This window comes from Sorex araneus, chromosome X (assembly GCF_027595985.1).
Source record: "Sorex araneus isolate mSorAra2 chromosome X, mSorAra2.pri, whole genome shotgun sequence".
NCBI lineage: Eukaryota > Metazoa > Chordata > Mammalia > Eulipotyphla > Soricidae > Sorex > Sorex araneus.
In genome coordinates this window covers 316,283,576-316,307,455 of record NC_073313.1, presented here as the reverse complement: position 1 = coordinate 316,307,455, position 23,880 = coordinate 316,283,576, and the positions used below count along the sequence as shown (strand labels likewise).

General features: G+C 51.1%; 1 protein-coding gene across 1 annotated transcript in view; it reads right to left on the bottom strand.

Annotated features, from left to right (window-relative positions):
• Positions 1-23,546, bottom strand: part of MALL (mal, T cell differentiation protein like) — a 30,739-nt gene extending 7,193 nt beyond the window's left edge. Inside the window, exon 1 of the mRNA XM_004609243.2 lies at positions 23,428-23,546. Within this exon, the coding sequence (XP_004609300.1) occupies positions 23,428-23,532 (105 nt within the window). The 5' untranslated portion in view covers positions 23,533-23,546. The remainder of the gene's footprint in view (positions 1-23,427) is intronic.
• Positions 23,547-23,880: the final 334 nt, after the last annotated feature.

The following is a 23,880-nucleotide window of genomic DNA, read 5'->3' as shown; positions in this document are numbered from 1 at the left end:
TGGGTATGACCCCCACCCCCCCAAGCCAATACAAATAAACAAGTAAGTAAATAAAGCAAAAAGGACTTGGAGTCCTTAGAGAACCGTGCCCGACCCCATCAGCTGTGCACCAGGATGCCATGTTTCCCCTATAGCCACTAGCACTGTGGCTGTTCTCTTGGCCCCAGTGCCACTCACTGTGCCAACCTGACCTGTGGTATTTGGTATGAATCAGCACCCTCAGGATAATGCAGCCAGTTCCTTAACTGGCAATTCCAGGGCCATTTAGAATCCCTTTGGTGGAGAAATCAAATCTTCTCCTGGGCTAGTTGGTCTCTGCCCCTGTTGGCTTGGGCACTGGACTTGCCCCTGTTGGCTGAGTTCAGGAATGGAGCACCCACCCAGCAGTGGGTCCAGTTAGTGGTGTGGCCGTGTGAACACGGGTGGTTTGGGGCAGGTTGACTCAGTTTCCTCAGTAACTCTTGTCTAGGCCTCCTGGCGCCTCTGCTCCCTGATCTTTTGTCTGGGCTTTTAGTGGCTGGTGTGCCCAGCACTACCTCTGACCCATTTTTGTCTGTTTCCCCACAGCCAATTCCACCACTGCCCGGTGGGATGTCTCTGTGTTTCCCTCTGTAGAGGACCCCTGCATTTCAGGGCCCCTGATGAGATCCTTAATGAGGATCATATCTGAGGCACCTCCCTTGCTCCCCCCTCACCAGTCCTGGCCCTGTTCTCAGTGTTCTGCTTCCAACACGTGCCAAATCTGAACTCCCTGTTATCCTGTAGTCCTCCAAGACCCCCCTCAAACCTCCTCCAAGTGCTCCTCCTGACATAGAGAGGGTTGTAGGCATGGGAACAGAGACATCCAGAGAGACAGAGAATGTTCTGTATCTCACTCTGTGAATACACTGGTGCTTATCTTTGGTAGTCATAAAATTACGTTGGTTTCTTGGGGGGAAGTTTTGGGCCATACCCAGCAGTGCTCAAAGCTTCCTCCTGACTCTGTGCTCATGGGTCACTCGTGGCAGTGCTCAGGGAACCATATGTGGTGCCAAGGATGGAACCAGGGTTGTTCCACTGGATGCCACTGTCAGCTCCCTTGTGCCAGACCAGGGCATACTAGGGTGTCTTTGTCCCACCACACCCTCCTATACCTGGAAAGGGGTCCCCACTCCTTCAGAAGTGCCCTGTCCAGATTCCACCATCTTTACCTGCTTTCAATGTCCCTTAACCCCTGTGCTAGCTCTCTGGCCCATAAAGTCATAAAATAATTTCATGAAGGAGAACTTGTTGGAAATCGTAAGACCCCTGGATATTTGGCGGTGAGCCTGGGTGGTTACAGGCTTTGTGGTTTGAAGGAGTCATATAAGCAGATGTTAGACTTTCTACACAGCTGTAATCTAAAGAGGTGTCTGTGCAGAAGGCTCCCATATCTGCCCCTCTCAGGACACTGTTCATCCCCTTTCCAAGTTCTGCTTCCTTTTCATGGATCAGTTTGTCAATGTCTACAATACCTCTCTGTTGGGTTTGGGCTCTGGTAAATCTATAGGTCAAACTGGCAGAGATTAAAACCTCTTATCCATGTTGAATCTTGCAAACCATGAAACTGCTTGGCCTTTTCAACCAAGTTGGCCAATTAAAAAAAAACACCTCCAATTATTAAAATGTGCTTTGATTTATTTTTATCAATATTTTAGCATATAGATATGCCAAATATAGGCTGAAATAGACACCTTTTCTTATATGCACAGGTAAATATTTCATTTTGGGGGAAGTATTATAGATAGTATTACTTGAAGAATTTTCATTTCCTGGGTCCAGATTGATGAACTGTGTTCTAGAATTAAAGCAGTTAGATATTTTAATCTTTTTCTTTATACAGCTAGTGTTTTTCTTGTCAAGTTCAAGAAATTCTTTCCTATGCTGAATCATAAACATATTCTAGCTTTCTCCTGGGTTTATTTTCTTTCTGAAATGCAACTATTAGTAGTTTCTCTAATAAAGATCAGTCAGTTGTATTTAGTTTGTCAGAGAATATCTTTTTATCCTCCCAGCAGTAACTTTCAGCATTGTGTTCTAGAGCTTTCCATATTATCCTATCGAAGTGACTTTTGTTGTTCCTGCTGAGTGGCCAACTACCAAGTGAAGTACTTTCCCTCTGCCAGCGTGTCTGGGTAGCTAGCTGCTTTGAATGTCTTGTCTCTGTCTCTGGTGCTCTGGAGTTTTCTGGCAGTGATACAGATTTTGGGGTGTTAGCATATGCTGTTTTTATTAATAGTGCTTGGCATTTATCTTATAATCCATGAATAATTGCATTATTTCAGTCTTCATAGTCTCTGTTAATGTTTCCTTTGCTGTTTAGTGACTGGTACTCGGGGAGGGCTTGCTGGCAGGGTGGCTCTTCAGGGGAACTCTGCTCTCAATCAGGTTGTTAGAGAACCTCGGGCTTAAACAGCTCCACTGGCTTAGTCCAGTGCTGCTGAAAGACATCCAAGTTTCAGTTTCTGCTTTTCATAACATGTCCCTGTCTTTCGAGGACTGGCAGTTCTCATCTTACAGGCCAGCCAGAAGAATGGCACCCCATCCCTTCACGGGTCTCCACACTGCCTAGAAGAAAGGAAGTACTTTTGGGATGAAGGAAATCCATGGATTCAAGGGGAGAAAGGAAGCAGAGGTGAGGAGTCAGGGTAGACCAGAAGGCTGGTGGCAAGACACTCAGAAGCCTGGGCAACCCCTCTGGATCCCCAGATGCCTCGAAGCCCTGCTTGGGGGCACCTTCCCTCTGCCTGACAATCAAGTCCCAGGTGGACGGTGGGAGTTGTTGCCCGGGCCAGCACTTCTGGGACCGAGTCTGGGCTGGCTTGATCTGAGCAGGGGTTGAGGAGGATAAGAGGCCCTCCCCATGGACTGTCCAGGACTGAAATCTTGCATATCCAGCCCCATCCACCCACCCACAGGGCTAGGAGGCTGAAGGTGGTGCCAGGGATCCACAGTAGGGCTCCTGCCAACCTGTTAAACCATGGGAAATGCACACAATACCGCCCTCCTCAGCTCCCTAACCAATGCCACCTGTTAGTGAGAAGGGCACTCAGGACACCGCACTAGCATGTGGAATAGTTTAGGCTCACACTGGACCTCTGCGGGCAGAGAAGGGCTGTGCCTTGAAGCACCAGTTTCCTGGTACCCTGCCCCAGGGCCCAGAGCAAGGCAGTGATGGTAGGGTCAAAGGCCATTCTTTCCCATGGCTCTGTGCAACCCCACTGCCACCCATATCAGCCGTACAATTTACAGTGTGCACCCATTCCTCCTAGCTCATTTGGTCTGCATGGCCATTCTCCCTCCCTTTGACTTTCTAAGGCCAGCACTGCCATCTGAGCCCTGCTGAATGCCACTGTCCACTCCCTTGTGTCAGACCAGGGCATACTAGGGTGTCTTTGTCCCACCCCACCCTCCTGTGCCTGGAAAGGGGTCTCCACCTCCTTCACCCTTCTTCAGAGTTTCTATCTCCAGATTCCACCCTCTGCACCTGATTTCAATGTCCCCAGGCCATTCTTGCCATGGTCTGAGGCAGGGCTAGACTTAGGGAGAGTTCAGAGGCCAGGGGTCATGATGGACGTGAGAGGGACAATGCCGATTTTGCACCCCTAGAGCAAGAGTCTCTGAGATCATTGGGACGTTACTTACACTGTGTGGAAGCTTTCCGACACAACTGTTGTCCAGCCAAGGTTACAAGGAGGAATGTTATTCACTCTCTCTTTCCATGCCCTCTACCTCCTGGACAGCAGAAGGCACTGGGGCTAAGGACAAACTCCAGGCCAGCTAAGTCTGAGAGTTATCTCCTTTCCCTCTCTGAGTCCAGGTGGATCCTATATAACTAGGGCAGCTCAAAATGAACAAAACCCAAAACCCCTTCTATTTACCTGGGGAGTCATTTTAATTAGACTTTGTTCCATATTTCCCAGGAGCAGAAGTGTTTTCAGAGGTTTGGGGCAGGCCTCGAGTGGATGACTGCTCCACTGTGGCTCTCTGTTTCAATCAGAGGCATTTCTAGCTCAACTTGGCAGGAGTTTCTCAGAACAAACACAAACTGCTCCTTGGTTTTTATTCCAAGGCTGGACTGAGACCTGAAAGGCTCCTTTATAAGGTAGGATGAGGCCTAATGCTAGTGTAGGCACTGCTCTAGAATGTGGAAAATTACCCCCTTACTTTTTGAGAGCTGGCTGCAGAACTGGTGTGTAAAGATCGGGCCAACAGGAGGACTGGGACACAGTGCCGCAGCTGGAGGATGCTTGCCTTGCACGTGGCGACTGGGTCCCAGCACCATATAGGACACCCCAAGCCCCACCAGTAGTGATCCCCTAGCGTAGAGCTAGGAGCAGGCGCTGAACTTTGGAGTGTGCCCCCCCCAAACAAATAAACACATGAAAAAGCTGAGCTGACAGCACCCAGAGGCCGTTTGGGGAATGACCAAGTCCAGCCTGGGTCTGGGCTCCCTTCATCCAGACTCTGGGTCTAAGGCTCCTGTTGGCTCGTTGGGAGTCAGTCCGAGCTTCAGTTCCCAGCAACAGCTGCAAGACCAGAGCACACAGGTGGGGCTGAAATCCAGGAGGGGAAAAGGCTACTTGAGAGGGGGGAAAAAAAAGCCCTTTGGTCACTTTGAAGGAGGCTTAGTTCTATGGCCCCAATATTTATTATTCTGCAAACTGCTTAGTAAAGAATCCACAAACACGTGACACAGGGGTCAAGAGCTTCTGAAATGTGTGGGAAACCACAGCTCCTCATCAGGGCAGGATTTCTGAGTCCTGGTAGTAGAAGCCCAAGATCCAGGCTCCGCCCCAGAGACCTTCACTGAACTGGCGAAGGGGGCTGAGTGCGTCAGAGGCCCCAGGGATGCAGCCAGTCCAGCCTGTATCTCGTATCTGCTTCCACGCGTCAGAGCCCAGCACCTGTGTGTGCTGCCTGGGTCCTACCATGGCTCATCTGCTCAGCTGGGCCCCAAATGGAGCAGGTGGGGATTGCAGGGCCCCCCTCTTTCCCTGGGGTCCTCTGAGAACCAGACATGTCTCTGTGGCGTGCAGTGAGTACTAAGTACTCACAATTACTGTTGGTGATAGTCTTGTGAAGAGGCACAGGGTTGGGGCGTGGGGGAGAGTTCCCCAGGAAGGGCCTGAAGGAGGGAGTGTCCCGGCCTCAGACAGTCCCTTTTGAGGGGTTTGGGAGACCAGTCAGCTGGGTAAGTGAGAACATTTGGGGACCGAAGAGCCTTAGGGACTCACAGACCCTCTCAGCCCACCTGCAGCCCCTGGCTTGAAGTCAAGCCCATCTCTAGATTAACAATCACTCCTTCTGTAACTTGGCGAAAACCAATCAAAATGTCAAAGCGCATTCTTTATTCACTCTCTGCTGTTGAGGCTACAACTAACAGCGTAAGAGCAGTAAACCAGGCCAGGCTGTGGGCACTCACGGGAGCACTGCACACCCCTGGGGCTGGCGAAAGCCAATCCCACTTAACATTAGAGAGAAAGGAGCAACGTGCTGTGTCGGGGAGGGAGGCTTTCTGCAGACCGTTGAGCGGGACCAGCCAGGGAAAGGGTCCTTGTGTGGAGGAGCCGCGCGCCCAGACAGAGCAGTGTGGATCTGTGTGGCCTCCGGCCGGTGGGGCAGGTGACAGGCTGGTGCAGGGACGGGAACAGTGACGACCCCGTGGAAAGGGAGTAAGTAGGACCCCTCCCCCAGAAAGCAGGTCTCAGGTCTGCGTGGCCCAGGGCTTTGGCACGCCTGGGAAGCGAGTGAGTGCTTGGGTGAGGCAGGACGGGGCGCTGGGGAGCAGGGAGGGGCGCTGTGGGCGATACCCCGTGGCAGGTTTTTCTGCATAGTTGGGCAGGAGTTCAGAGTGGCCGGTCCCACTCAGCGCCGACACTGTCTTAATGCCCGTGAAGGCCCTGCCTCTCCTTCCCTGCGCTGGCACTCAGGTCCAGGCAGGCTGATTGTGAGAGTTCAGAAACCTTAGACACCAAGGGTGCGGGGTGGGGGGGTGGGGGTGGCATGGGGAGGGGGGACCCAGACCAGGCGGAGGCCCAGGGCAGAGGGCGCCAAGTGAACAGGTGCCAGTGGTGGTGGCCAGAAGGAAGGTCATGTGCTACCAGAGCCCAGGGGAGGCTGAGAGGCCCCAGACACTAGGCCCTGTCCAGGGGAAGAAAACTATTGTGGACACTTTGCAGCCAAGAAGCCTAGGCTTGTCCCTGGTAAAACTCTCCCCTTTAATTAATTAATTAATTAATTAATTAATTAATTAATTAATTTTGCTGTTTGGGTCACATTTGGCGATGCTCAGGGGTTACCCCTGGCTCTGCACTCAGGAATTACTCCTGGCGGTGCTCAGGGGACTGTATGGGATGCTGGGAATCGAACCCGGGTCGGTCTTGTGCAAGGCAAACGCCCTACCTGCTGTGCTATTGCTCCAGCCCCCAAACTCCCCCTTTATTAAAAAATAATTCTGTCTGATGAAATATATAGGACAAACATTCCCACTTAAAGGACCTGGAAGTGTCCAGATCAGTGGCGCTGAGTGTGCTCTTGCCACTGGTCCACATCTTCAGTGCTAGCATGTTTTCATCTGGTACAACTAAAACTCCCATCAAACAGTAACTTCCTGGGGCTGGAGAGAGAGGACAGTCAGAAAGCCACTTGCCTTGCACCTGACTGACCAGGTTTGAGCCCAAGTCCTGCCTGGATTGCTGAGCACAGAACCAGGTGTAGATCAGGTGTGGCCCCAAAACAAACACAAACACAGACCCATCGCCCTGCCCACAGCCTCTCCCGTGCATGGAATCATGAGGAGTATTCATTCTTCATGGCTTATATCACATAACATAACATCCTCAAGGCCCAACTATGCTGCAGCCTCTGTTTGAATTTCAATATGCCATTGTATGTACTGACCACATTGAGTTTATCATCCACACAGCCGTGGACACTGGGACTGCTTCCACTCCTGGCTATTCTGAAGAGTGCTGCTGAGATTTTTTTATTAATGTGTGACCTTGATCTGTTCGGTGCACATATATAAAGTAAGACCCACTAGGCAAGGTGCTCAGACACTCTTGGGGAGTGAGTTCTGGTGCAAAATGACCCAAGAACCCCAGCTCCTCGAACACATGAGTTTGTGTGAGAGGTGGGAGCAGGAGTCCCTCCAGGCTGCGGTGCTCTGGGCTCAAACACCATGACCCAGAACTAATTTACTGGCTCACACCAAAACCACGTGGAAGGAAGTTTAACTGTTACTATTTTTGAACCCACAGATTAAAAACAAATAACACCAGGGAATTTTTTTTATTATGTTATATTTCTTTTTCAGGGCTGGAGCTATAGCATAGCAGTTGGGCGTTCGCCTTTCATGGGGCCCACCCGAGTTCGATTCCTCTGCCTCTCTCGGGGAGCCCGGCAAGCTACCAAGAGTATCAAGCCTGCGCAGCAGAGCCTGGCAAGCTACTCGTGGCGTATTGGATATGCCAAAAACAGTAACAATAAGTCTCTCAATGAGAGACGTTACTGGTGCCCGCTCAAACAAATCAATGAGCAACGGGATGACTGATATTTTTCAGGCCTTGTTATTATGCATACATATTATTTTATATGGCTCATAAAACATACATTTTATATTCTATTTTTTTAATTATATCTCTCCACTTTGCAAATGGCCTAATGAGTTTATTCTTACGACTTGTGGGAGTTTCACAGAGCAACACTGGGTTGAATAAACAGTGAATTGTGGTTTCCAGGGGACAAGCTGGGTCAGGTCCCCTCAGGTCCAGAGTCTCAATATTCTCATCAGTTGATCAAGTCACAATCTTTTTTTTAAGGATGCATTATTACCTTTCACCTTTGCTTCCTTGCACATACGTGGTAGTACTCAAAGCAAAACATGGCTGAGTCACTGCCACAACTTGATGTAAGTCTCTGCTTAAAATCCCGAATCAACACACACTGCTGACCCATGGACATTGACCCATGGCCACAGCACCACGACCTGTAAGCGTATCAAATATGCCTCCCCCGGCCCCGAGACACACCTCAGCCCTCAGAGATGGCCCCGTAGCACAGTATCTGAGGCCGTTTAAACAGAAAGGTCATTAAACAAACTTTGGAGGGGGGGACAGGAGTGGGAGGGGGTGTAGTTCAAAGACTTGGCGTGCATGCTTTGCATGTGGGAGGCCCGGGTTTGATTTCTGCCACCATATGGTTCTCTAAGTACCATTAGAAATGACCCTGAGCATTGGGGTGGGGGGGGGGAGGTAGCTCCTGAGCACCTCTGGCTGTGACCCTCAAACTGGAAAAATAAGTAAAATCAATCTTTAACAACATATTAGTGATATCCTAAGGAATGCCTTAATGGCCTATGGCAAAATAGAACAATCTTTACACTCTTTCCTCTATGGATACTTTTTTGTAGCAGCATTTTCAGCGATTTTTCATAACAAACAACACAAAATATATTATTTCGGTTGTGCTTTGGGGCAGGGATTGGGGCTTGGGATAGAAACATCCTAAATATGGTGGTGGGAAGGTGTAATGGTGGTGGAATTGGTGTTTGAATATTAAATGCAATCAAATATTGTGAACTACCTTATAGAATAAGAAATTTAAAAAAATAAGAAAATAAGTCAAAACACCCAGATGTGAAAGGCGTGCTAAATAGACCAAGTCAGGAACTCCTGTTCGCTGACAAGAGAGGCGCCTGGAGCTTGCCTGTTAGGGGCGCCTGCTGGGCTGCTCTGGCCATGCATGGAAAGGATCACGCCGATGCTCCAAGTTTGGGGCCGGAGAGACAGGAGAGAAGGCACTTGCCTCGCATGTGGCAACCCCAGTTCAATCCCCTATCACCCCAGATGGTCCCCGGAGAACCACCAGGGCCCACTCTTGAGGACCGAACCTGGCACAGTAAAACTGCAAACATGGAATCGCTCAGTAAGGTTCACCAATGGCCCTTTCCATGCCACCAACACCTTCCACCAAGTGGACGAGACATCTCACCACAGTCCAGGGCTCGGAGCTGGTCCGGCCGTCTCCGCCTGGACCACACCAGCCGCTTGGCGCAAGCCTGCTTTGATCCTGTTTCTCTAGGGTACTCTCTCCTGTAGGACGTGTGTGTAGGTGGGAGGTGTAGGAAGGACTTTGCCATGAGGCTGCTTCCCGCCTAGCTGGGGACACATGGAGCCCTGGCCACTGAGGCTCAAGGGGACACCTGGGAAAATGCTTCCCTGCCTAAGGGAACCTGGATCAGGACGGCCCCTAATCTCACCAGGCCAGCGCTGGGCCTGGTGGCAGGAGGGAGTGCTGAGGTTTGAGACAAGGGCAGGGGATGACGCGGTTGGTACCCAGATCCCGAGTTGTAAGTTGTAGACTTCTTGTGTGTGTGTGTGTGTGTGTGTGTGTGTGTGCTTTTTGGGTCACACCTGGCGATGCACAGGGGTTACTCCTGGCTCATGCACTCAGGAATTATTCCTGGCAGTGCTCAGGGGACCGTATGGGATGCTGGGAATTGAACCCGGGTCGGCCACATGCAAGGCCTACCCGCTGTGCTATCACTCTAGCCCTCAGCTGCAGACTTCTTGCCTGAGAGGCTCCATTTCCCTCTGCTCTGGCCAGCCCAAGATAGGTCAGTGACTGTCACACTCCACCACGGACCTCCTGGCAAGCAGGTGAGCTCCTGTGGGCTCCTGCCCTGACCCCCTAACTCCAGGCAAAGTCAGGCCACAACTGAGGCTAACTGAGTCCTGGGCCCATGCCACCTCCCACCTCCAGGCTCTGTACAGCCTCCCAATGCCCCCAGCACTGGGGTTTCCATTCTTGCAGAGGGAGGTCCAACACTGGGTCACCTGGGTGTTGAAAAATGAAGCAGTCGAGAATAGAAGCTATAGTGGCACTTCCTACCTAGAGAAAAGGGAAATGCTGTTTCCTCGATCTTTTGTTTCAGTTACACACACACACACACACACACACACACACACACACACACACACACACACACACAGGTCGCCATGAGTCGATTTTTCTTGTGTGGCTCACCATCAGCCGTGGAAGCCAGTTTCCTTCCTGCCTGCCGCCGAGGGCCTCCATGGCTGAGTGCCCTCTTTCCACAGCCCCTCCTTCCTGGCACGCACAGTCAGGCCGCCCCAGCCCCCAGCTCCCCGCCTGGCTGCTCAGTCCCTTCCTAGAGTCGGTGGGAAGCGTGTGCTCCTCAGGGGAAAGGCAGGAAATTCTGCTGAGAGGCGGTGGGCCTCAGGACGCCCGTGAGAGTCCTGGCGGGTCTGCATCACGGAGTCAGGGACCCAGCTCTCTGCACCTGAGCCACGGCTGCAAGATATGAAGGGCCACGCCAGAGCCACGCCAGGGGCTGAGCTCTTGACCTCACCCCAGGGAGCCAGCCAGGGGTGCTGGCCTCTTGGGGGGGCATCCCCAGGGCACCCTGCACCCCACTCTGGAACTTCCTCCTTGGCTACAGGCCTCTGTGGAGGCTGCTCAGAGACTCGGGGAGCAGCTGCCTTTACCTTGCAGCACTGTGAAGTTTCTGGGAACCCCTGTTACTGCCTTGGTTCAGAGAAGGAAAGTTTCTGAGAAGCGACTCCCCAGAGTGACCCACAGCATCTGGGGCAGCCCGGGTGAGCTCACCACCCACCTCAACAGAGTCCTGGCACCTGAAAAGCACCAGGACCCAATCATGGCTATGCTCAAGGCTGATCTCCACAGTCTCGGGACGAGCTCGTCACACACGACAGTGACTCTGCTTAAAGCCTTAGGTTTGCAGGGTTTGTGACTGAAATCTCCAGGCTCACATGGAGTAGGGAATGGGCACCCTTCCCCCATCTCCCTGGGAGTGACACTCAGGAATTGCCTCTGACACCATCTAAGCTCATTCTTAACTCACAAATAAATCTTGGAAGAGAGCAACAAGCTGTAGAAATGCCTCCGAACCCCATAGTCACCACCTAGTTAAAAATTTAGTTCCAGTTATATCATAATATTTAAAATTTTAGAATTCCTGTAGCAGCTGCACAATATCTCATACTCTACACCACTGATGTACCAAGAGTAGAACACCACATTTGATGGGGTGTAAAGTATAAGGCAACTGATCTCGGTCTAAAAAAATATATGTATATTTGTATATATATTTATATATAAATATACATGTATGTATATATAAATATATATAAATATACACACATATATTTATATGTACATATACATATATATATATTAGAACACAAGGCTCAACCTGTAAAGTGTTAGTTATCTTTTATACAAGGGCTTAATGACTCCAAGGTGAGATACAACAATCTTCACACACTCTCCACTAAGAAAACCTTTGTGGATCATTTTTAATGAATTATTCATAACAAGCCATATGAAAGAAATTATTTAGAATCTGCCTTTGAGGCAGGCTTGAGTGGTGGTGGGAAAATTTGAAATAACGGTGGTGGTAACGTGTCTTAGTGGTGGGATTAGTGTTGGAATATTGAATGTAACAAATTATCATGAGCAACCTTATAAAAGGTCGTAAATAAATAAATAAATAAATAAATAAATAAATAAATAAATAAATAAAGTGACCCACGGCGCCATGGGAGGCTGGGGCTGGGATCCTGGACCTCAAACAACTAGTCTGATGGAGCAGTTCCTCCTTCTATCATTCAGCCTCGAACTCGAGCCCACTCTGAGCCTCCCCACCTGGTGCACACTGTGAGATTCTTTTCTGCTGGGGTTCCCCGGGGGGAAGTGAGGGTCCACTAGAGGTCTGGCCGGCCCACTCGAGGAACCATGGTGCTGGCCAGAGCTGCCTCCGCCACCAGCACTCCAGGCCCAGCTTGGCAGAGCAGACCCCTCAGTGCCCACCAGCACGCCCTGCACAGCTCAGCACGGGGATGGCGGCTGGCTGTGGGCTGGGAAAGTCTGGGCTAGCCAGGGGTGTGCCCAGCGGGAGGGGCAGGATGCATGAGTCACAGCCAGGCCTGTCTCTTCCTCCCCTCCCGCCATCCTCTTCCTCTCCAGGACACACCCACCATTCAGACCCCGTCCCCTTGCTGACTGGGTGTCTAGGTGACTAAGTAGCCATGATTTACGATGTGGTATAAAAGAGCATAATAAAAACACTCTTATCCATCTAAGGTCTAAAGGGCCTTTTCTTCTAGCCTCAAAGGGGGAAAAAAAGAACAGTAAACATTTGGGGAGCAATTTCTTTTTCCTGATTCTCTCAGAAAAGTTAGGGGGTCCAGAGAAGCAGGCAAATGCGACCACTCCCCGCCAGGCTCTATCACCTGGCCCAGAACACCACATGAGTCCAAGAGCCCAGCTTTAGGGATGCCCCGTCCCTGCTCTCCTGGGCACCCACTGGCATTAAATCATCAAGGACCATGTGTCCTTGAGGGCAGAAGCCAGGGAGGGCCCCGTCTTCCAAGAAGACTACCCTGACTGCTGAGCCCCAGAGAGCCCTCCCTCCCCTTGTGGGCTCCCTTGTGACCCCTCTCTGCTTCATTGTCTCTCTTTGGTGCTTCTTCCCCTGTCCTGAGCCCTGGATGCAGGCTCTGCCCTGCCAGCTGAGCGTCCCCGGGACGCTCAGAACCTGGTCCAAAGCAGCAGTGCAAATTGGCTTCTGCTAGCTCTGATGGTGGCTGTCAGCTTCCTCTCCGAGGGTCTCATTCGCCTGGAGGAACCTTTGGGGCCACCTCTGGGGCCGCCACTGTAGCCAGACGTGGACGAGCCTGTCCGCCAGTGCCCCGAGAGCAGGGACCTCTGTGCTCTCCCACCTCCCTGACCGTGGCCCTCAGCCTGCGTGTGTGACGACACACGTGAGCTGTCAGAGAAGCCCCCTCCCACCATGGCCGTCCAGCATCTCCAGGGCAGAGGGCCATGGGTTGGGGGCACTGAGGTCTTATAGAAGCAGAGAAGCAGAGCTCCGGTTCTCCTAACCGAGGCGAGGGGCTGTGGGCTGAGGAACCCACAGAGACCCCACTCTGGAGCCCTCTTGGAACCTTCCAGGGGCAAGACCAGCATCAGGCCCTAAGAACCCCCAGTAGCGGCCACTCTGACCAAGAGAGTGACAGCAGAGGGATAGAACTGGCTGCAGGGGTGAGATGGGCCCAGAGAAGAGAGGGGGGCGGTCAGGGAGCCAGCGTGGGACTCCTCCACCCCGCCCACCCCAGCTCTGACCTGCTTCCTCCTTGGGCCCATCTGAACTGCGCTCCAGAAACACCCCCCCTCCACCCCCGCCCCGCGCAGCTGCCTCTCTCTGGAGAAACGTTTTCCCAGGACACGACCCCAGAGAGCAGGAGCTACAGGCAGGGTGCTTATCAGTGGGACCGCTTATCTGGGGCTCTCAACGGTCCAGAGGGGCACAGTGCTCACCCTGCCCTCCAGCCTCTGCCCGAGAGCCCACATTTCCTGCCCCTGAGGACCCTGGCCAATCCTGTCCGCTTGGGGGAGAATGCCCGGCGCTGGAGGTGACGCGTGGGCACTTCCTGCTGGCTTGCCCAGATCCGATCATGGCTACTGCCAGGGCAGCGTCTGCTGCTGTCCCTGTGCCCTTCTCTGGGGTGGGCAGGTTTGCACTGGGGACACCCTGACTTAGCCGTCTGCTGATACCCCATGGGTAGCTTCGGCACCTGCCCCTGGAATGTTTCTGCGGCAGCCTCAAAACTTCCCTGCATAGGGTCACCTGGGCGCTATCGTGGGTGCTATCGTGGGCTTGGATGCACACATCGCGAAGAGCCAGTACCCCTGAAAGCAAGCTATGTGGCGCGTTAGGCTTCCCTGTGCCATCATAGCTATGTTGACTCTCTATTGGAAGTTGCCACAGCATGATGTCTAAACCTCCCCCCCCAGAGGTGTATGGAGAGTAAATGAGACACCAAGGCCCAAAGTGCTGTTGGATGGACAGTGTTTTAGTCCCGCAGGACACAGAGTTGTCACAAACTGTCCGTGTGTCCAGAAAATGAGATCCCTGGGAAGTGCGATGGTGAGTGCCTCCAGGCTATGACTGCTGTCTCCCTGCACTCGGGTGCACAGCACCACAGGCCCCTGCCTTGGGTTAGGCTCTAACTCCGCACGGTGGAAGTCACTTCCACTTGGCACAAAAAAGGTGCTCAGCAAACTCATCGTTTTAGTCAGACATCTTCCTCTTTCCTCCCCCCACTCCCTGCCTCTGGATCTATCTGAGCAAACGAAAGACGCACTGCTTCATCCAAAGCTTTCAGAAACATAACCACATGCAGAACCCCCCGTGGGAAGCAAGTCCTGGCCACCACTCTCGCTCCAGGAGCTTCTGGAGGGTTGTCACTGTGCAGCCCTAGTTTTTACCCCATTTCCCACCTCTGGATCCCTCCTCTTATTTGTGCATCACTCATTCAAGATAGGGTTCATGCTGGGGAAGTAGCTCAAGTGGCACAGCACTAGCCTGGCACGTTCCTGAGTTAGGCCCTCACCCCCCCAGCTCTGCATGGCCAGAAGAGGTCCTGGGTTTTCCTGGATTGAAAAACAAACAAACAAACAAAACGCCGGAAAAGCGAAGGTGAAACCACAGCATACCTTTATCCCTTGTTCATCATCTTGTTCTTAAGGCAAAGTAAACACTCATTCGTTTAAGATGGGGATTCGCTCACCAGAGATCCCACTGTTGACCAAACTCTCCAGGCTCTCACGGAGTCAGGATGGGCACCCTCTCCTCAACCCCTGTCCTTCCAGGAGCTAGGCAGTGATGCCCATAAACTGCCTCTGGCGCCGTATAAACTCATTAACCCACCATGATCCAGAGACTCACAAATAAATCTCTGAAGAGATCAACAAGCTACAGAGATGACTCCAGACTGCCAAAGTCACCATCCAGTTAAAAAATTTTAATTTAATGTTTATAAAGTCGTTCACAATAATTTGTTACATTTAATATTCTGAAGGTACATCATCTAGGACTAGAGCAATAGCACTGCAGGTAGGGCCTTTACCCTGCATGCGGCCAACCCGGGTTCGATTCCCCTGAAATTTGTTGTCTTCTACTTTACACCCCATCAAATGTGGTGTACATCAGTGGTGTAGAGTATGAGATGTCACATGACTGCATTCACCCTGGGAATTCTAAAATTTAAAATACAGTTAGACAGCCGAGGTTAACTTAATTATATTTTTAACTGGGTGGTGACTTTGGGGTCCAGAGGTAACTCTACAGTGTATCATTTGTATTATTCTGGATTGATTTGTGAATCTCTGGATCATGGCCATTGATGAGTTTATATGGTACCAGAGGTAGTTTCTGGGCATGACTGCCATGCTCCTGGAAGCATAGGGAGATGGGGGAGGTCACCCCATTCCCGATTCTGTGCGAGCCTGGAGATTTCAGTCACAAGTCTGTTATACCTGGGATTTTCAGCAGATTCACTCACAGAGGAGGATCATATGAGTCTGTAGAGATCAGTTGTGGACATGGCAGCAATTGAGTTCTGGAGACTTTTGGCTGCCAGGGCTCTGTTGGGGTGGGGCAGAGAACTCACCTGCCCCCTCTGGGTTGCCTCAACTCAGTTAAAAAATTTAACTCCAGCCATATCACCTTATTTGAAATTTTATTTTATTTATTTATTTATTTATTTTTGCTTTTTGGGTCACACCTGGCGATGCTCAGGGGTTATTCCTGGCTCTGCACTCAGGAATTACTCCTGGCGGTGCCTAGGGGACCATATGGGATGCTGGGAATCGAACCCGGGTCGGCCGTATGCAAGGCAAACGCCCTATCCGCTGTGCTATCGCTCCAGCCCCATTATTTGAAATTTTATAATTCCTGGAGTGTGCAGCTGCAAATGTGGTCATGTGCTACTGATATGCCAGGAGTAGCACACTGGATGGGATAGGATGTAAAGTAGAAGACAACTGATCTCAATTAAGAAAGTATCAGCACACAATCTGTAGCATCATGCTAGTATCTCTCATACAACAGCATAAAAGCTCCAGGATGAGATACAAGAATCTTTACACACTTTCTTCTAAGGAAAACTTTGTTGATCATTTTTAGCGAATTATTCGTAGCATGCAATACAAAATTAATTATTTAGGGCCTGCTATTGGGGCAGGCTTGGGTGGTGGTTGGAAAAATTCGAAATACTGATGGTGGGAAAGTGTATTGGTGGTGAGATTGGTGTGAGAATATTGAATGTAATAAATTATCATGAACAACTTTATAAAAATAAAATTAAGTTTTACAAAAAGAGATCCCACTGTCTTTGGCAAGCAACTCAAGACAAATTCAAGACAGCATGGTTGGGCACTTCTCAAGCAGCACTTCAGCTGGCACTGTCTTTGCCATCCCAACTGCTCTCTCACCATTACTGAGGTCAATCTGTCCAGGCCTCACAACAATTAAACAGAAGAGTCAGATCTTAGGCTCCACCCATCTCTTTTAGCAGGGTGTGTGTGTGGGGGGGGGGTGACTGGGCCGCAACAGTACTTGGGGGCTACTCCCTGCTCTGTGCTCAGAGTGGTGACTTGCGGTATTCTGTGTGGTTCCAGAGATCCAACTGAGTTGGGCCACATGCAAGAGAAGTGCCTGAACTCCTGTATTATCTGAACACACTGGGCATGCTTCCCCTTTCTGTTCCCTCTGGCCAAAGCAAGGGCCGGGTGTCCCAGCTGACCCCCTGGTATACTGCGAGAACAGAATGGCAAAACCCGCGGAGGCTGAGGGGCTGCCTCTGACATCTGCCTACCTCTCTGCTCCTTTCTTCTTCCCAGCCCACCCTTCCCCCTACCCCTGTTCTCCTTGCCAGCATTGCCTAAACAGGCATCCCTGGGCTCTATTACCACAGGGCAGAGGTGCCAGGCTCCTGAGTTGGTTGGCTCTGCCCTCCCGCAGGAGCCAGGACAAGGCTGAGTGGTGGTGAGTTGGGAGTGGATGGAGGGACAGACATCCCGGAGATGAAGCAGAGCTGGTACACAGAGGAAACATTTGTGCCCCGGAATCCGGAGGATTGGTAGGCAGTGAAGCAGAAGAAAGAAGGGAAGCGCCTTTTCTTTGGGAGCTCACACTTGCTTAGGCAATGCTGGAACAAAGGACCAGGAGCACCTCAGGACGAGTCTCAGTCTCTTCCTCCCCTCCCTCACAGAAACTCCTTCTCTGCCCTTAACAGCTCCTGGGGGGCCCTCTGCCAGGATGGGCACATGTCCAAATAGGCAGAGATGAAGGTGCTGATGAGGAATTCAGAGACTCTAGTGGGGAACAGGGAAACAGGGAGTTTTCCAGCTGTGAGAGCGGGAAGGAGTCGTGAGCTGCACCCACCATCACACCGGGACATATCATGGCGCATTGTCAAATTTTCTCCTCCGACTGCCAGGGTGAGTCAAGAAATAGGAAATGTCAGACAACAAACGGTCTCGCCTCCCTGAGAACCGGTGGCTCTCCAGAAGTCACAACATTTCTTTATAACTAGTCAGACACCTAACTGGTCACCTACTGAAAAGGCGTCCATGGACTTGCCCATCACAGTCACTGGGTCGTCTGAGCTTGTAGAAACGTGGAGGCATTGACTCAGCCCGGAATCAGGCCGCACTGGTCTCCACCTCTGTGGGACTGTGACTCACGACCAAGGGAAGTGGGGATTAACGGTGTCATCAATTCAACTGGGAATCAGTCCCTCACCTTGCACCAACATTTTCAACTTCATATTCTCTCCAAGACAGACATCTGAATTTACGACACAAATGTTAACTTTAGAATCTCAAAAGGCTTACACTTACACTGCTGGTAAGGAGGGAAAAAAGCAATTCACCAGCCCTGGGAAACAGCTAGGGTTTCTTTCCCACTGCCACTACCGTTAGTCCAAGCCTGCTCCTACTGTGTGCCTGGTAGTCAAGCTCTGGCATTGCCCTGGAGAGGGGGAGACGGGAAAAGTACATCCATGCAAAAGCCTCTGCTGAGAGTTCACTGCAGCTCTGTTCAGACCAGAGTGGAATCATCTCTCGAGACCAGCAAATTGGGGTCCCTCCCCTCCCCAGCCCTGGATACAACACCCAGGAGGGACACCTGATGTACACATACAACCTGGGCAGCTCACAGGTGTGTTTTGAAGAGGAAGCAGTTCATTCCTGAAGACAAGTCCACTTATCTATCTCCCTTTCTCACTGAGAAAGATGGAATGAGGTTTCCAAGAAGTGCAGTCTGTGTGTGTGCATGTGTGTGTGCGTCTGTGTGCACGTATGTGCATGCGTGCATGCGTGCATACGTGCATGTGAGTGTGCATGTGTGTGCATGCATGTATGTTTGCATACGTGCATGCGTGTGCGTGTGCATCTGTGTGCATGCGTGTATGTGTGCATGTGTGCATGTGTGTGCATGTGTGTGCATGTGTATGCATATGTGCGTGTGTGTGCGCGCGCGCGCGCGCGCGTGTGTGTGTGTGTGTGTGTGGTGTGGTAAAGGCAGTGGAGGAACAGGTCTTTATCTTGTCAGCAGGTCAAGATATATCACCATGTGGGTTCCCTGGGAGGTGCCACTGCATGGAGCTTGGAAAGAGGCCAGTATGGGAAAGCTGGATGAGGGTATGGGAGGTGGCGTTGAACTCTCTTTGCAACCATGCAAATACAATCACTGTGATATAACAAGTTATTTTGCAACATAATTATTTCAAAAGATCACTTTCAAATCTGTGGTCCAATGAGGAATGAGAAAGACCCGGGAAGAAAGCCCAGAGCTGTGAGAGCAGAGCTGTAGGCAGCACACAGCTCTCCCTGGCATCTGCGCCATCCTGGTCTGGCGGCATCCTAGATGCCAAGGAGCCTGAGGCTCAGAGCTGGCACCTGGCCCAGGGAACTTGGGACAAGCCTGGCCTCTTTGGGGCCCTTGTGTAACTCTGCTCTCCTCATAGTTTGGGGCCCTTGTTCCCACGGGAAGGTCCTTGACCCAGGACCTGCTGCTCTCCAGACTTCACACAGGTACGGGCGAGGGGGGTGCCCAGAGCCTGCAGACACCATGATGCCTGCCTTGGCTGGCCCACATTTTGCATCTGTACAGTTATAGCATTTACTTTCTCTGTCTCTTTACTTTTCTCTGAGCGTCTGGGTTTAGAATTCTCTTAGAGCTCACATAGTAGAACACTGACTATCTCTTAAGATAGGGAGAATCCACTGGAACTTTATGGCCTGGTATCTGTGGTTGGTACCACTGGAGGGCAACGAAGGCCAGGGAACAACAGATGCCCCAGTGAGGCTGGTTCTGCACGCTCCCCTCCAGTCAGGATGTCTGCTGATCAACTGAACTGCCTTGACGTCCTTGCTCCGTCTCCTGTTTACCTTCCTAGCCTTCACTCCCAATACACGATACACAACACCTTCCAACCAAGAGTCTGTGCTGGCTACTCACAGGAAGGAGGAAGCAGGCATGAGGACCTCAATAAGAGGTTTATGTGGCCAGGTGAGAATAGATGCAGAGGGGCTGGAGCAATAGCATAGCATGTAGGACGTTTGCTTTGCATGCAGCCAATCTGGGTTTGATTCCCACATCCCATATGATCCCCCGAGTACCTCCAGGAGCAATTCCTGAGTGCAAAGCCAGAGTAATCCCTGTGCATCGCCGGGTGTGACCCAAAAAGGAAAAAAAAAAGAATAGATGCAGAAATGATATTTCCACCCCTGAATTCTACCTCTGAATTCTGTCTGAATTCCATCTCTGAATTCCTTATCTAACTTTTGCTTCTTTGCTTATTTTCTAAGTTTCTAACAATGAATAAGGATTACTTGTAAACCAAAAATGAGGTCGGAATCTATCTCACACATACACAAAAGTTAATTCAAAATGGATTAAAGACTTTGAGATTAGACCAGATTCCATAAAACATATTGAGGAACATAGAATTTTTCAGGATATGGACCTCAGAGATGTCTTCAATGATTAATACTCCCTTAGTAAAGACAACCAAAGCAAAAACTAACAAATGGGACTACTTCAAATTAAAAAGAGCTAACATGACAAAGCAAAGTTGGGCTAAAATAAAAACAACCTATTGAATGGGAGAAAATATTTGCACACAATGGGTCAGATACAGGACTAAAATCTAAGATATATAAAGCACTCACAAGGTTGATCAACAACAAAAAAACCCACAAAAAACAGGGAGAGGGGATGAACAAACACTTCCATGAAGAAGACGTCAGGATGGCAAGTAGAGATATGAAAAGGTGTTCAAGTAACCTATTATCAGGAAATGCAAATTAAAACTGAGAGATATTATCTCACAACAGTGACAATGGCATGTATCCCAGTGTTTATGAGGAGGTAGGGAAAAAGAAACCTCAGTTTCACTTTTGGTGAAAATGTCGTATGTTTTAGCCTCTATGGAACATAGGATGGAGATTTCTCAAAAGAGTAAAAATAGAGCCAGCAATTCCTTGTCTTGGCACCTACCTCCCAAACACAAAGACATTGGGGCTGGAGCGATAGCACAGCGGGTAGGGTGTTTGTCTTGAACGCAGCTGACCCAGGTTTGATTCCCAGCATCCCATATGGTCCCCTGAGCACCGCCAGGAGTAATTCCTGAGTGCATCACCCAAAAAGCAAAAATAAAATACAAACAAAAAAATAACACAAAGACATTAATTCAAAAGATATGTGCATCTGACGTATATAATGCAGCACTAACTACAACACCAGGGTATGGAAATAATTCAAAAGTTTGATGTCAGAGGAGTCACATATATACACAGTGGAGTACTCTACAACTGTAAGAAAATATGGAATCTTGCAGTTCACTGTAACTTGTTTGGAACTGGAGGGAATCATGTTAAGTGAAATATATGAAACAGACTGTCAAGCAGGGGGCACTGGATACTGGGTGGAGAAGAAGAGGCAGTGGGAGAGAATTTGGGGCACCTTGGTGGTGGGCAAGTCATGGTGACTGTGTACATCAAAACCATGAGTGTTAGCACTACTGTAACCATGATACCCAGGCTATAATCATTAACTTAAAAAATTAAAAAAAAATTAAAAAGGCAAATGAGGAACTAATCAGAGCAGTCCACACAGGAGGGATGTCATAAAAAAAAAAAACAGATCAGTACTCTTCAAAAGCTTCAAGAGAGAGGGTGAGAAACTGCCCCAGGTTGAAGATTTTAAGATGAAGGAGATAAAGCAATGGAATAGTGGCAGCCCTGGACTAGAAAAAGAACATTAATATACAGACCAGTAGAATTCAAATAAGGAGGGCAGTAGTGCTTAAACCTGTTCTGGTTCAGCCACAGATGGCAGAAGGCTGCAGGATACTGAAGAAAGAGAGTAGGAATTCACTGTACTTTCACGAAGTTTTGCTAGAAATAAAAAAAAAAAACTATTTCCGAAGAAAATGAAACAGAATACAACTGAACCAAGAGTGATACTCCACACCCTCAAATGGCTTCAACCCTGTTGAACAGTCCTTATCTGCTGTTCAGAGGGAACAGTCAGGAACCATGCAGAGGGGGCACAAGACGGCCCCTTGACCTTGACCCCAGAACCCCAGAACCCAGCACTTCCTGTCAACCCATGTCTCCTGAACAATAGACTTTCCCCTTTCCTGAGACCTTACCCAAACTAGCCTTGGAGGGCCAAACTGTCACCACATAGCCTGGACCTCTTGCTGACGACATAGCCTCATGGCCCCTCTGGCTAGTGCCCTAGCCCTGCACCGCTTCCCCCTCAAGAAAGGTCTGATTGGGTAAAAGTGCCCATGAGTTGCTGTGGAGAGCAGGTTTACACCATCCACATCAAGTAAGTGCCTCACGAAAATGGTAGCAGGCCCCCAAGGCATAGTACAGGGATCACAGCACACGCCTGTTGATCACCAGCACCCCAATGACTCCCAAATATCTCTAGGTGCAGTACTGGCAGCCCCAAGTACCATGGGGGCCTAGCTGAGCATGACAAACCACTTTTCAGAGAGAGAGAGAAGTGGTGGGGTCCACAGAGATCCTGACAATTCATCCTGTTCCTCTGAGCTGCGGGACATACCCAGGCCAGGCCAAAAGGCTCACCAGAGTGACAGAACATTATGAGCCTGGCAGGATGCCCACATAGTGACCCAGGGGACAGACTGGCAGAAACCTGCCAGTTGGGTGGAGTTCTGCCCAACACACCAAGAGCCGGGCACTCCCTGACTGTTTCCCTTTCTCATGGCCTTCATGGGTGCCCTTTAGTCAGTCTGCCGAAAGGTCCAGGGTCAATTGTCAATTGGCTCAGCCTTCCAGGTGGGAAGGGGAAAGGCATGAGCTGCTGGGGCCAAATGAGAGTCAAAATCACTTTATGTATTTATTCATTTTAAGTTTCGACTTTTGGGCCACACCCAGAGGTGCTCAGGGCTTACTCCTGGCTCTGTGCTCGGGGATCACTCCTGGTGGTGCTCAGGTGACTATATGTGGTGCTGAGGATCCAATCCGGATCATTTGCATGCAAGGCAAGTGCCCTTCCCGCTGTTCTTGCTATTTATTTGCTCTGGTCCCTGAAACTTGGACTCACTTTCCGTCCCTTCCTCTTGCCCGAGGAAACACTGCCCAATTGAAAGCTGGTAAGAAAACACAGCCCACAAGCAAGGTATTTCAGAAAGGGCTGGAAACTCTTCCTGGCCCTCAAAGGCTCGCCAGACTGGCCCACACCAGCAAGCAGGGCCAGGGGAGAGCTGATTCAGAGAGGACTTGGCAAGACTGCAGAGATACACCAAGAGACAGGACGGCTCGAATAGGGCGCTTTCTTCCTGGACCCAGGTTCCATCCCCGGCACCCACCATGGTACCCGCAGCCCCACCAGGAGGGATCCTTGAGCACCACCAGGTGTGGCCCCGAAACAAATAAGAAAACAACCACAACACAAAGGACTCTGCAATAAAGAGCTCTGCAGGAACCCCACCGAGCAGGACCCCGGTGAAGTCCACAGTCCAGAGGAAGGTTGTCCCAACGGGTACGGCAGAGACCGGCACTGCCGCACAGGGACGCTGCACCAGTTGGTTTGTCTATGGCAGATGTTGTCACCAGCTACCTCCTGTGGCGAGTCCACGGAAGCCAAAGGTCAAAGCAACTGATACTGCAGCCCAGAGAATTCTGGAACAGCAACTCAGAAGGGAATTCAGTGTGTCCCCCTCCCCGCCCCCCACTCCCTACACACACCCTTAAACTTCAGAGAAGGGCAAAAAGGCGTCGCGAGAAAGAAAAGGTTAAGAGGAAAAAGTTGAAGAGCCTTCCCACCCCTCGATCACCTTGCGACGACCGTGGGGGACCCCAGCCCCGGTGGGCAGCGGCGGCCAGGACGCGCAGAAGGACCTCGCGGCCGTGCGCGCAGCTCCCAGACCCCGGACCTCAGCAGCCACGATCTGCTCCACCTCCCCGGGGGGCGGACAGTGGGGAGCACAATCCACCGCCGCCCCCCTCTCCGCAGGGAGCCGCGGCCGCACTCACCAGCTCGGGCAGGAAGAAGGCGTAGGGGATGGTGAGGAAGAGCGCTAACCCCGTGGGCACCTCGGGCCGCGGCAAGGTGGTGGCGGGCGGCTCGCGCGAGGCCATGCTCTCCCCCTGCAGGCGCCCCGGCTCCGCGGCCGCGCCCGCCGCCCGCACATATAACCTCCCGCCCGACACACCCATCGGACGTCGCCTGGGAGGGATGAAAACGTTCCAGCCGAGCAGGTCCTTCCACTGCTCCTGCCAAAAGTATCCTCGGGAAGTGCGCGGCGCGCATCAGCGGGGCCCGGCGGCCGGGAGACCGAGCCCTGCGCCCGCCCGCCAGGAAGCACAGAGCGGGTCCTTTCAGGGGCTCCCTCCCGAGTTCTGAAATCCTCCCGCGTCGGACCCCAAGGCCAGCGATCTTGGCCCACCCAAAGCCTGTGGCCAGCGTCTCCGGATTCCTCTGCACAA